Source organism: Hyaena hyaena, unplaced genomic scaffold (assembly GCF_003009895.1).
Source record: "Hyaena hyaena isolate Hyena2069 unplaced genomic scaffold, ASM300989v1 scaffold_38, whole genome shotgun sequence".
In the NCBI taxonomy this organism is placed as follows: domain Eukaryota; kingdom Metazoa; phylum Chordata; class Mammalia; order Carnivora; family Hyaenidae; genus Hyaena; species Hyaena hyaena.
Genome location: NW_024080670.1, coordinates 4,431,593 through 4,444,176, shown reverse-complemented (window position 1 = coordinate 4,444,176; position 12,584 = coordinate 4,431,593). Strand labels below are relative to the sequence as shown.

General features: G+C 56.0%; 2 protein-coding genes across 2 annotated transcripts; one reads left to right on the top strand and one right to left on the bottom strand.

Annotated features, from left to right (window-relative positions):
* Positions 1 to 4,492: 4,492 nt before the first annotated feature.
* On the top strand, positions 4,493 to 10,678 carry CFAP157 (cilia and flagella associated protein 157). The gene is made up of 9 exons (XM_039229462.1): positions 4,493 to 4,665; positions 6,792 to 7,063; positions 7,781 to 7,934; positions 8,341 to 8,608; positions 8,963 to 9,093; positions 9,290 to 9,440; positions 9,822 to 9,988; positions 10,133 to 10,319; positions 10,607 to 10,678. The coding sequence occupies exons 1-9, from the start codon at positions 4,493 to 4,495 to the stop codon at positions 10,676 to 10,678; spliced, it is 1,575 nt and encodes a 524-aa protein (XP_039085393.1).
* On the bottom strand, positions 10,621 to 12,518 carry PTRH1 (peptidyl-tRNA hydrolase 1 homolog). The gene is made up of 5 exons (XM_039229465.1): positions 12,360 to 12,518; positions 11,780 to 11,999; positions 11,415 to 11,514; positions 11,189 to 11,234; positions 10,621 to 11,084 (listed from the first exon to the last, which is right to left on the bottom strand). The coding sequence occupies exons 1-5, from the start codon at positions 12,453 to 12,455 to the stop codon at positions 10,878 to 10,880; spliced, it is 669 nt and encodes a 222-aa protein (XP_039085396.1). The 5' UTR covers positions 12,456 to 12,518; the 3' UTR covers positions 10,621 to 10,877.
* Positions 12,519 to 12,584: the final 66 nt, after the last annotated feature.

The window sequence follows — 12,584 nt, the reverse complement described above, 5'->3', positions numbered from 1 at the left end:
CGGCGCCTGGGGTGTCTCCTGGTCCAGTTTTACTTTGGGGGGTCGAAAGGGAAAGGCTTCTGCAACAGTCCATTGCAGATGAGACCACCACCCTGGCTTTGGCTTAGAATCTTCTGGATCCCTAGTCAGCATCTCTTGCATTAAGATCTGTAACAGTTGAGGCACCTGGGTGGCTCAGTCGGTTAAGTATCCGACTTCGGCTCAGGTCATGGTCTCACAGTTCATGAATAATTTGAGTCCCACATTGGGTTCTCTGCTGTCAGCACAGTACCCCCTTCGGATCCTCTGTCCCCCCCCCCCCTTCCCCTCTCCCACTTGGGCTCATTTTCCCAAAAATAAACCTTAAAAAAAAAAAGTCTGTAACTGTCTCACATTTTAGGACAGTCCACGAAGCTTGTCTTGGGCCCCAGGCAGCAACAGGACACAGCTTGTGGACACGGAGCTGGTCCTGTCTTCTCTCTCCTTATCTAGAATGTTTCTCTAGCCCAGAGACTGTAGCTCAGAGACTGCAAGCCTCTATCTTGCAGATGCTCCCTACTTGCTGGCAGTGTATTTGGGGCCTGCGACGAGGCCACTTTATCAGCCATCCCACTCTCCTCCCCTCTCCCTGCTGCCACGCCCTGTGGCCTTTATGAGCTCTCCAGGTCAGAAGCTGGTGCGTGTCCTGCTGCTCTGGAAGCCTGTTCCGAACCCAGGTGGACAGAGACGGGTTTGGCCCAGCTTGGGGAGTAGACCGGGGTGGGGTTGGGGTCACACCGGAAACTTGCTGGCATAGGAGGCACAGGGGAGTGGGATTCTTTGGGAACTTCTGATTCTAGTCTTTGGTCCCCAGTGACGGCCTCATTCAAATCCTGATCACCTTCAAGGCATGAAGACATCTAACACCTGGAGGTCAGTTGGTAGAAGTTACACGCCCTCAACCCAGCTGTCTGCTGATGAGACTTGCCTGGTAGGTAATGACAGTGACCATTTATCGAGTTCCTACTCCGCATGAACCCCCTCACGTGCTGCATCTGTTGGGTGGGCCTCTCCCGGTTTCCCAGGTGAGGAAGCTGAGGCCAAGAGTGAGGCAGTAACTCAAAATACCCACTCCAGCTGGGGGGGAGTGGGCATCAGACACTCCCATCTTATGGCAGGAGTTGCTGCCCCAATAACCAAACACCCTGGAATGAGATCCAAGATCAGAACGTTTAAATTCCAACTTGTTCTGGGGGCACCTGGGTGGCTCAGTCAGTTCAATGTGCTCAGGTCATGATCTCTCGGTTCACTGAGTTTGAGCCCCGCATCTGGCTCTGTGCTGACAGTGCAGAGCCTGCCTGGGCTATTCATTCTCTCTCTCTCTCTCTCTCTCTCTCAACTAAAATAAGTAATTTATTCTAAATTATTCTAAACTGAGTTTACATTAAAGCAAAGTAAATTTTGTTTGCTCCTTCCCTCCAGGGCTGCATGTACCCTCCAGGCCCATGGTAGTGGCTTGTTAAGTCTCTTCCTGACTGTTCCCGCCACGCTTTGGCCCAGTGCTGATGGTGCTGCTGCTGATCCCCAGCCAAGTCTACAGGAAAAAGAATAAACACGTCCGTGCATCGGGGGAAGAGCATGTGTCCATCAGGCGGAGGATGAGTAAAACGCGGCTGCTCTGTGGCAGCTAGAGATGGGTGACGTCTGTCAACAGGAATAAATCTCCAAAACACTATTGTGTGAGAAAGATGAAGTTACAGAAGGATACATTCCAAATGGTGCATTTATGTCTGGTTTCGTTTTGTTTTTTTTGTAAGTTTTTTTTTTTTTCACATTTATTTTTGAGAGACAGACAGAGCACAAGTGGGGGGAGGGGTAGAGAGAGACAGAGACCCAGAATCTGAAGCAGGCTCCAGGCTCTGAGCTAGCCATCAGCACAGAGCCCAATGCAGGGCTCGAACTCACAAACTGTGAGATCATGACCTGAGCCGAAGTCAGATGCTTAACTGACTGAGCCACCCAGGTGCCCCATATGTCCGGTTTTAAAATTGCATAACAACTGCTACATAGTGCTATGGAGACATACGTTGTAAGTGTGCAATGCTTGCACAAGAATGATAAATCAGCGAAAATTAAGGGGGGAGCACCTGGGTGGCTCAGTCGGTTAAGCGTCCGACTCTTGATTTCTGCTCAGATCATGATCTCACAGCTCTTTCTGAGTTCAAGCCCCATGTCGGGCTCTGCGCTGATGGTGTGGAGCCTGCTTGGGATTCTCTGTCTCGCTCCCTTCCCCTTCCCTGCCCCTCTTCCCTTCACTCCCACTCAAACTCTCTCTCAAAAAATAAATGAACATTTTTTACAAAGTATGATGGTGGCTACCCAGGAGGCAGAGGCTGGTTACTGTTGTGTTAACCTTATCTCCCCAGTCACAAAATGAATCAGTGGCTTAAACTAGTGCTTCACTGAATCAAAAAATATAAAGGTAATCATTCTAAGTATAGCTAATAAGTATTGAACAATTAATGTGTGTCAGTCATGGATTTTTATATCTATCTTGCTGAATCTTCTCATTTCTAGGAGTTAGATGTCATTATGAACCCCACTGACAGATGGGGAAGCAAACCTTGAGCAAACCTCGAGATCATGACCTGAGCCAAAGTCAGATGCTTAACGGACTGAGCCACCTAGGCGCCCCCAAATGGTGGTTGTCTTAAGCCACTCCTAATTGCTCTCTACCAAGATCTCCATTGGTTTTGACAACGGAACGCCCTTACACACAGGAGCTTTTGAAGCTCTGATCTAAATAAAGTCAGCTCCCCTGGGCAGAACTGTGGAGCTCTTTGTCCTTCCCCGCCTGTCCTTCCCCAGAGCAGAACCCGTGAACCATTACCCTCAAGCTGGGAGCCGGACCTACTTTTCCTGGAGTGACGGTGCTCTCTCTGAGTGAGTACTAGGAGGTGGCAGCCCCTGGTCTTAGCTCGCGTCCACTGCTGTGGACCCCCACCCTGTGGGCCAACTGCAGTGGGGGCCATCAAGGTCCAAGTATCCCCAGCCTGCTACCACCCGGACTAACCTTCCACCTTCCAAGTGGGCCTGTGTGGGAAGTCTTGTCCGCTGTACCTGCCTGGAACGAGATTCTGCCATACAGGACTGGAGAGGAGGAGAAAGGCCAGCAGCCTGCCCTTCCCAGGATGAAGCTGTGGCCCCGGACTAGGAGCTGGAGGGTAAGGGAACCCCTACTTGTCCAGAACAGTGCACCCCAGCTTAAATGTCTATTATAACACAGAACTGAGGATGAGGAGTTGGACGTCCAGTGTTGACACCAAATACATGCCACTTTTCTACACCATTTCTCCAAGTTTCCAACACCAAATGGAATGTCTGATGGTTCAAGTCATTTCTGACACTAACTACTCAGTACAGACGTCACAAGTCAAGGGCTCAGTCCCACGAAACTGCTCCCACTTCAGATGCCAGCCACAGATGGGGTACCCAGGCTACCCGTACTTCTGCCCAGCTGACTAGAAATTCTAGAGTTCCCAAGACCCCCCTCCTCAGGCTTGATAATTCATAGAACTTGCAACTCAGAAAAGCCCTTTACTATTTTATTATCAAGGACACAACTCAGGTACAACCAAATGGAAGAGATGCATAGGCCAAAGGGTGGGGGTGGCCCAAACTCCCCTGCCTCCTCCAGACATACTGCCTGATTGATTAAATCCTTGACTGCTGAAGATCTCAATATCCAACCCCCCTTTCCTCCCCAGAGGTTAGGGGCGGGGTGGGTTCTGTGGGTGAGAAAATTGGATTCTCCCTCTCACTCTCTGCCCCCTCCACCCACGTGCTCTCTCTCTCTCTCTTAAAATAAACTTTAAACACACACACACACACACTCCAGCAGATAAGGATGTGAGTCACTGCTCCAGTACCACACTCATTCTTGCAGGGATTTAGATTTTCCTGCTTCTCTATTTACTGTTTGCCTTTGGAACAATTACATTTTGGGGCAGAACACGGAGCCAGTCTCTGGACAGGGTCATCCTGACACAGAACAGCCCTCAGCACGCTGCATTTTGCTGTGCCTTAGGTCGATTTGCTATGTTGCTGTATCACCAATTACCCAGCTGGTCTCAGAAGCCTCAGGAGAGAAGTTCCTTGGCCTGGGGGCCAGGTGACTGGCTTCTTCTGGTTCTGGGGAGCTCTGCGAAAGCCCACCCTCTCAGATTGGCACAGTGGGGCAAGGCAGTGGTTCCCAGGGCTCACCCACTGTAACATTTCCACCCGGGGGGGAAGGAGAAGCCTCCCCAGAATCCAAAACAGTGCCCCAAGAGTCATGATCTGGGACAACCCGGCCTACGACCTCTGTTGGTGCTTGCCCTCGGACGGAGAGGCTGGTTGCTAGTGCCCAGCCTTGCCAGGAAGGGGGCAGGGCCCCTTTAAGATCTGCCTCACTCCGTTGCTATGTATGGGACCAACTTCCTTAGCAACCACCTGGCTTCTTAAAAGGGCCCTGGGGCAGTGGTCGCCAGCAGCCATGGCTCCCAAAAAGAAGGCAACTAAGGGGGCTAAGGAGCCCGAGGTCAAGAAGAAGAAGGGTGGCAAGAAGGATGCCAGCATGGCCAGCAAGCCCGCGGAAATGCCTTTAGGCGAGGAACTCCGAGAATTCTACCACATCCAGATCCGGGACCTGGAGGACAGGCTGGCCCGGTGGGTAGGCAGTTGGGGAGGGTGGTCCTGTTGGGTCAGAAGCCCTGCTCAGAGCTGACCACTGTGCAGACTTGCACAGGGGGCCCGAGGCCTGTGTTCTGGCCTCCCACGGGATGTCTAGACCACATCCCCGCCTCCAGCCTCAGTACATGGAGAGGCTTCACAATCTGACCTCACGGGTTCTCAGCTCCCAGAGTCCAGGGGTCCTAATGCTAACCCTGCCCCAGGCAAGCACCACTCATGCCTGCCTCACTCCTGCACCATGGGATCAGGTGCTTTATAAAAGAAGACTTCAGTCAGTGGGATGAATTGAAAATGGCAGCCCCCCGCCCCCACCCCAGGCAGGTGGGTGGAACACATGTCTTTCCTCCCACCACCTCCCCCACTCCCATGATGCCTTCGCTAGGATTCTCTGCACTGTGTGCACCACCGACACACCCACCTGCTGAACCCAGGTGTTTTTTCACGTTGGGCCTCAGTTTCCCCAAATGTAAATGAGGGGTGGCTCCTCCTGGCTGTGACTTAGATGGTATTGTGTGTGGGAGGGGTCTCTAACTCTTCCAAGACACACTCACTTGCTTATTTTTCTCAATTCAAAACTACTTTCCTCCTAGTTATGATGCATTAGCCCAGTCTCAGGGCAACCCTTAAAAGACAAACCTCTTTCTATTAAATAAATAACCCCTTTCATGACCATCAGGCAGCAGTTCTTCCCAAGATGATGTTGCAGATAGTCACAGCTAATGTTGAGTTCTTCATGTGTGCCAGGTGGGTCCTGTGCGGGCGCTTCACTGTGTCCTTGAAACAGTCCCACGACCATCCCCATTGTACAGGCAGAGGGACTAAGGCTCAGAGAGGGAAGTCACTCCCAGGAAGAGGCGGTGACAGGATGGGAGCCCTAGCCCTCCTGACCTCCCTGTGCCAAGCTGCTTCCTCCTTGGCAAAGCAGGTCATTCAGCTTTGCATTCCACAATGCCATTCAAAAGATGTTGGTTCAGTATGGGCACCTGGATGGCTGTTGGTTGAGTGTCTGACTTCAACTCAGGTCATAATCTCTGATTCATGATTTCAAACCCCACATCAGGCTTGGTGCTGTCAGCCTGTCAGCACAGAGCCCATTTCAGATCCTCTGTCCCCCTCTCTCTGCCCCTCCCTTCTCTCAAAAAAAATTTTTTTAAAAAGATGTTGAATAAATAATGAAGTAAAACAGCTTTCCAAATAACTTCTACAAATCATTCCATTAGAAACCAGTAAATCATTTATAGGATACTCTCTTTAAAAATTCACATTTTCCTCAAGCTCAGACACAAGGTGGAATGTATTTGGGGAAAATGTATTTGGAAGACAGTTGTTAGGTGCTTACAGTTTGCCGAGCTCCTTTGTCAGGCCCCAAGAATACAGAGGAGGTCGGGTCTGCCAAGTGGATAAGACAGATATGACATCAGGTCTCGACTATCCAGTGAACAAGGGCCCACTTACAGGAGGGCACCAAAAAGAGGGTCATAAATGGGGCTCAGGCCCAAGAAGGCTTCACTCAGGAGGCCCACCAGGCCTTACGAAGCAGATGAGGGTAAGGAAGAAAGCAGGTGCAAAGGCTTTGGACTGTAAAGCATGGATATGTTAGGGAGGGTGCAGAGCTGGCTGTCTGTAGCAGTAAACACTGTGGTTAAGAGCCTTGACTTTGGGATCAGACTGACTTGGGTTCAAATTCTGATTTCACCACTTACTAACTAGGAGTTTCTTCATCCTTCTGAGCCTACATTTCCTCATCTGTAAAATGGGCAGAATTATCATAGTATCAACTTCCTCACAGATTCAACAAATACACACCAAGTGCCTACTATGTACCACACACTGTCCTAGGTGTTGGGGACACAGCTGTGAATGTAACAAAGGCTCTGTCCTGATGGTGCTTACATTCTGGCAATGTAATGGATGTAGAGCATGGAGCACAGGCACTGGCTATGGTTGTGAGTGCAGATCAGGGGGCACAGTGGGAGATGAGGCTGGATTCCCACGTGAGGAACCTCGAATGCCCCTCTATGGGAAGACGCAGGAGAGCAGGCCCAGATGCATGGAGGCCTGGCCTGCTCACTCCCTGGACCTCTGCCCTGCACCCCCCTCAGCTACCAGCGGAAGTGGGATGAGCTGGCTGTGCAGGAGAAGCTGTTCCGCCAGGAGTTTGAGCAGCTGGCCAACAACAAGAAGGAGATTGTGGCCTTCCTCAAGCGCACACTCAACCAGAGGGTAGATGAGATCACTGAACTCAATGAGCAGCTCCAAAGCCTGCAGCTGGCCAAGGAGATGGAGAAGGACGCCTTTGAGGCACAGCTAGCCCAGGTGCGCCATGAGTTCCAGGAGACCAAGGACCACCTCACCACGGAGAACATCATCCTTGGTGAGGAGGGCACTGGCAGGCGAGTTCGGGGGCACACACCACAGGGACGGGGAGCCCAATGATCCTGCTCTTTGGGCTCTAATCCCAGCTCTACCACTGACTTTGTGGCCTTAGGCAAGCACTTCTCCTAGACCTCCAGGTTTCTCATCTGGGAAATGGGGATAATACGTGTACCTTGAGTAACAGCACCTATGTGCTGCTTCCCACACATTACCTTCCATGATGGTCCCAGCCATCATCCAAGGCAGGAAATACTATCACACACACATACACACCTGTCCCCATTTGTAGGTGAGGAAGCACCTCAAGAAGTTGAAGGGTCTTGCCCAAGGTCACCCAGCTGGCAAGCTTTTTTTTTTTTTTTTTTGAGGCTTAAGGACAGCAGTAGTGCCTGGCCCAGAGAAGTTGTTCAAGTTTAATGGCTGTTGTCACTGTCACTTTCCAGAAAACAGAGGTCAAGGGAGGTTTTTCTAAAGCAGTGAAACCTGAATGAGGCTTCGTAAGATTAGTGGTGGGGAAGAGAGGGCATTTCAGACAGAAACCATGGACACGGGCAGGACGGGGCATGGCGTCTCGCAGGGACAGGGGTCTGGCCTTACTGGATCAGGAAGCACAAGGAGGAGGTTGTGGAGGAAGCGGGGAGGGAAGCGGGGCTCCAGGCCATCGCTATCCTCCCGAGGCGGCCCCTCACCAGGCCTGTGCCCTGTGGTGGGGCAGGGGGCAAGCTGGCAGCTCTGGAAGAGTTCCGGCTGCAGAAAGAGGACCTCACAGAGAAGTTCACAACGCTGGAGGACCAACTACGGAGGCAGGAGAGCGAACACAAGGACTACATGTACAGCCTGGAGAAGAAGTCTGTGCTGGACAAGGACAGGTGGGCGGGCTGGGGCCAAGCCCAGCTCAGGCCTCCCACAGCCTCTGCTTCGAACCGCACTAGCTCAGGGACTCCCCAGTCTGCTGCAGCTCAGAACCCTGGCTGGTGATGTAAGGAGGGGAGGAGAAAATAGATAAGCTCCCAGCTCCAGCCCTCCCACGGGACCGGCGAATCCTTGGACTTCCTCTTGCCACTTTTCGTGACTTAAATTACACTTATTTAATAGGTAATAATACATTGATATGGTTCAAAAGGCCACAGGGTCTATAGGGGCTCTACCTGGAGCCCCGCCCCTCCTGGGAGACCGAGCATGGAGGCGGCCCTAAGCGCTCTGGGGAACCCCACCTGGGAGGGTGGTGTCTGTGCCCACTCTGCCTGACACCCCCTCATTCCCGCCCATGACTAGACTGAGGAAGGAGATCATCCAGCGCGTGAACCTGGTGGCCTCTGAGTTCCGGAAGCTGGCCACTAGCCAGATGTGGGACACGACAAAGCGGGCCATCATAGAGAACAGCACGGTCACCCTGCAGCTGTCCAAAGTATCTCGGCAAGGCGCACAGCTGCTCCAGGAGAACGAGCAGCTCAAGGGCACCCAGGACAAGCTGTGCAAACAGCTGGATCTGTTGGAGAACACCCAGAAGGTCATGGCCAGCCACAGCAGAGGCCACCAAAAGGTGTGCCCGCCAGGCCCTCGTCACAGGGCATCTGGCACATAAAGCAGGGGGAATCCTAGGGGTGCTGCTTCAGGGCAGGATTGGGCCCCGGGCTGGAGCCAACTCATGAGGGAGACAGCAGTGAGGGCACAAGGTCCTTTGTGGGGGCTCCTGGGTGCTGGGTGCACCTCTGGTTTTCCTGATTTGGCTTAAAGCCCCCGTCACTTGTTGAAATGAACCCACCCCCGGGCCCCCGGGGCCTTGGCTGGCCTCTCTGGACAATGGGGTGAGCTCTGGTGGAGTCCGGAGCTGGGGGCGGGGCAGGCTGAGGGCCCACAGTGGGGCCAGGGTATGGCCACCTGCCCGCACCCGCAGATCATCCTCATGCTAACTGAGAAGTGCCGTGAGCAGCAGCAGGTCACAGCGGAGGCCGAGCAGCTGCACCTCCAGCTGAACCAACTGGAGCAGAGCGTCCAGCAGCTGCAGCAGGACAAACAGGCGCTGAGGTGAGGCCTGCAGGGGCCTGGCGGGGGGAGGGGGGGGGGGACACCAAGCTGGAGGCCATCCCTTCCGGCCACACAACTCGGGCCTTTCCCAAGGGGGCACTGAGGCCTGGGGCTGGATGAAGGGTCCCAAGGGCTAGAGAGAAACAGCCTCACGCACGGAGGCAGCTGACTTGGCTCGTCCTGGTCCCGGGCCCAGGAGTCAGAGGGACCAGCTGAACGTGCAGCTGGAGAGGCAGCGGGCTGAGGCACAACGGCTACAGCGGAAGCTGACTGAAGAGCAGAACATTCGGGCAAATCTGGAGACAGCCCTGACCAGGGCCACCTTCATCCTACAGGACGTTCTACAGGTGACAGGAAGTGGGTGAGAGTTGGGGGGCGGGGGTAGTGGGCCAACGACAGCCACTGCTTGGAGACAACCAGGACTCCTGGGGAAGGCTGGGCCAGAAGCCCTGCCTTTCCCCTGAGAGACTCCTGGCAAGTCTTGTCCTTTTCTGGGTTCTGTACTTCGGAGATCCCTTGAAGGTCTCCAAGTTACTGGAGTCCCTGAGGCCCTGGAAGGCCTCTCGCCTCAGGCTTCTCATTTGGAGAATGGGTATCCCACCACAGCCAGGGTAAACTTGGAGAAAACGGGCACTGGGGTTGGAGTTTCCCAGAGGTGGGTGGGTGTTGGCACCCACCACCGCCCTGAGCCTGATCTCTGCGGGCCCACCCCACTCCCCCCCCAGCAGATGCAACCCCACGAGGAGGACAGCGACTCTGAGGTCGTGTTCCACCTGCAGTGCAAGGAGATGCTGCAGCACGTGCTGGCCACGCTCAGCTCAGCCGCGGTCCTCAGCCCCCAGCCGGCTGCGCATCTCCATCAGGACGGCCGGCCCCACAGCCCACGCAAGGACAGGTGGGTGAGCGACCCTGCCAGACAGGCAGCTGTGGAACTTGTCCAAGGGCTGTTCTCAGCCAACCCGGGCTTCCCAAGGCCTCTCTGAACCTCAGCCGCCTCTACTATGACGCGGAGGTGGTGACGCCAGTCCCCTCTCCACAGCCAGCCTGGCACCCAGCCACCCAAGATGGGGTCTCTGCCCCAGCAGCCATCCGGCCTCACACCCTACCAGCCAGGGGATCTGGGCCTGGTGCCTCGACGGCCCCACATCCCACCCAACCCCGAGGACCTCAGACTGCTCTCACACACCACCCGTGTGGGAGCCTTCCGGGTGCACAGCAGCCCTGAGGTGAGAGTGCCAGGGGCCCCGGGGACGGCAAGGTGGCAGCCAGCCCCGAGCACAGACCACAGCTCTGCCGCACTGCCGCTGTGCGGAGCCCTCTACGCCTCCATCTCGCCATCTGTAAAATGGGCCAAAGAAAAATGTGGCAAAGCCTCACTTGTGGGCTGAGGCACCACCTGGGAGGGGCGCTTGCTGGACCCCGTCGGCCCCTCCTCCACTGGCAGGGAAAGGGTGGGAACACCCCCCTCCCCCCAGGTGGCCTCGGCTTCCACGGCACGTCTTTAATTTCACAGATCCGCACCTCTGGTCCTCGGAAAAGGTTCAAAAAGTTTAGTCTTCCTGAAGTTTCTCTACTTTCCAAGTAAGACACAGAAAGACCAATCCCCATCCCAGAAGTGGACCACCGTGGCCATAGTCCCCTCTTTAATCTATAGGCGGCTGGGGCAGCCCAGAGCAGAGTTCTATAAAAAGTGGATAGAAAATAAAAACAAACAAAAAAACCAAGTGGATACCACAGGCTGGCATGGCACCTCTGTGAACGTGGCTGGTGTGCGGGCATGGTGGTTAGGGCGGCAGGAGCTCACTGAGGTCAGGGCCTAGAGACGGCCGCTGGCTCCGCGCTCGGATGTGGTCCAGGAGCATGTCGGCGGCCCGCTCCAGCAACACAGGCAGCAGTTCCTGCTCAGCCGCGGAGAAACTGCCCAGCACATGAGCCTGCACCGTGTCGGGGTGGGTAGGGCGCCCGATGCCTATCCGCAGCCTCGGCATTGCCTGTGGGGGAGCCAGAGGGGGGACCGGGGAGCTTTGACGCCCAGTGCGGGAGGCCCCCCACGTTGGCCCACCAGACCCAGAGCCGGACGAAGGGGCAGACTCACATGGGAGTTGAGGCAGCTAATGCAGGAACGGACTCCGTTGTGGCCCCTTCAAGGGATAGGGGAGGGACAATCAGTGCTTCCCTGGGTCAGCACCCTTCACCCCTCCCAGCCCAGTCTGGGGTCAGAGCACCCCTCTTCCCTGCCGAGACCGGGATCGGCACTCCTACCCCACTCCGACTTGGGGGGCTGTCCTCCCTAGCCCACCTTGACCTGCTCAGGGCCTCACCTGGCGCTTCCCCCCAGCTTCAGAGCCAGTTTCCCCAGGGGCTTGTCCAGCTCATCATGCACCAGGTAGACCTCCTCGGCCGTCAGCCCAAACAGCTCCGCTTGGCACAGGGAAATGGTTACTGGCCATCTGCCCAGAGGGCGCTGTCCCGACTCACGGCTCCCATGGGGGGGGGGGGGGGCCCGCAACTGACCTCATTTCGCATATGAAGAAACTGAGATTCCCTTAAGTACCCAACCAAGGCCAAATGCAGCAACTGGAGCTCAACAGGCACCTGGAGGTGAAGAGCTCTGCCGCCGTCCCAGACCCCCGTCTCTGGCCCCTACGCCCTCCCGGCCGGCCTATCCCTGGTGCCCTCAACTCACCGGCCCGGGACACGCTGCGCCCGCTGGCGTTCATGAGCCGCCGGGGCCGAAGCAGGACCACCTGGGCATCCTCGAGCAAGCCCACGGCGAGGTCTGCCGCGCAGCGCCGGTCGCGCGCCCAGGTGTCCTCCACACCCAGACGCCGCGCCAGGTGCCCCAGCACCGCCAAGCCCACGCTGTGCCGCGTGCCGGGCAGTCCCGGGTTCCCCAGGCCGACCACCTGCGGGCGGCACCGGGGAAACTGAGGTCCGACATCTCTCGTCGGCCTCTAGCTTACAGCGCCCCCTGGGACCCAAACCAGAGAAGGGAACGGAAGGCAGGGTAGACTGAGGAAGGGGGCCCAGGAACCCCGGAGACTCCAGAAGGCCGACTGCCCCGCGAGCTGAGTGGGCGGGGCGCCTGGAGCAGGAGCAGAGTTCCCGGAAGTTTAGAGCCCGTCAGAATACTGGACCCGTTTTTTAGATAAGAAAACCGAGACAAGGAATTGGGGGAGTGTTATCCGGTAACAATGGCAAAACAAGAGCTAGCCAGGGCCCGGGAGCCCCTACGTCGCCGCCCCCCACCCCCCGACTCCACTCACCAGCCACCGCTTCCCCGCCGGCCGGGGTTCCAAAGCTAGCACGCTCATGGCGCGACTCCACCGCAGCGCAGCTCGCAGGCAGCCGACTGGCCGCATGTCGCCCCCTTTCACGGCGTAGGCCCCGCGCCCTGACGTCAGTCAGCCCTCGACCAATCGCAGTGGCGACCCGTCCCCAGCGTCCAATCCCCGGGCGGGCCGCGGGCCGCCATGCTCCTGAGGAGCGGA

Bases quoted from the DNA above. Each gene is read 5' to 3' on its own strand.
- CFAP157 (XM_039229462.1), top strand. From the start codon at position 4,493: ATGGCTCCCAAAAAGAAGGCAACTAAGGGGGCTAAGGAGCCCGAGGTC. The intron at 4,666-6,791 runs GTGGGTAGGCAG...CACCCCCCTCAG, and splicing joins CTGGAGGACAGGCTGGCCCG to CTACCAGCGGAAGTGGGATG. The intron at 10,320-10,606 runs GTGAGAGTGCCA...TTAATTTCACAG, and splicing joins GGGTGCACAGCAGCCCTGAG to ATCCGCACCTCTGGTCCTCG.
- PTRH1 (XM_039229465.1), bottom strand. From the start codon at position 12,455: ATGCGGCCAGTCGGCTGCCTGCGAGCTGCGCTGCGGTGGAGTCGCGCC. The intron at 12,000-12,359 runs GTGAGTGGAGTC...TGCCGCCCGCAG, and splicing joins CGGCGGGGAAGCGGTGGCTG to GTGGTCGGCCTGGGGAACCC. The intron at 11,085-11,188 runs GTGAGTCTGCCC...GCTCCCCCACAG, and splicing joins TTAGCTGCCTCAACTCCCAT to GCAATGCCGAGGCTGCGGAT.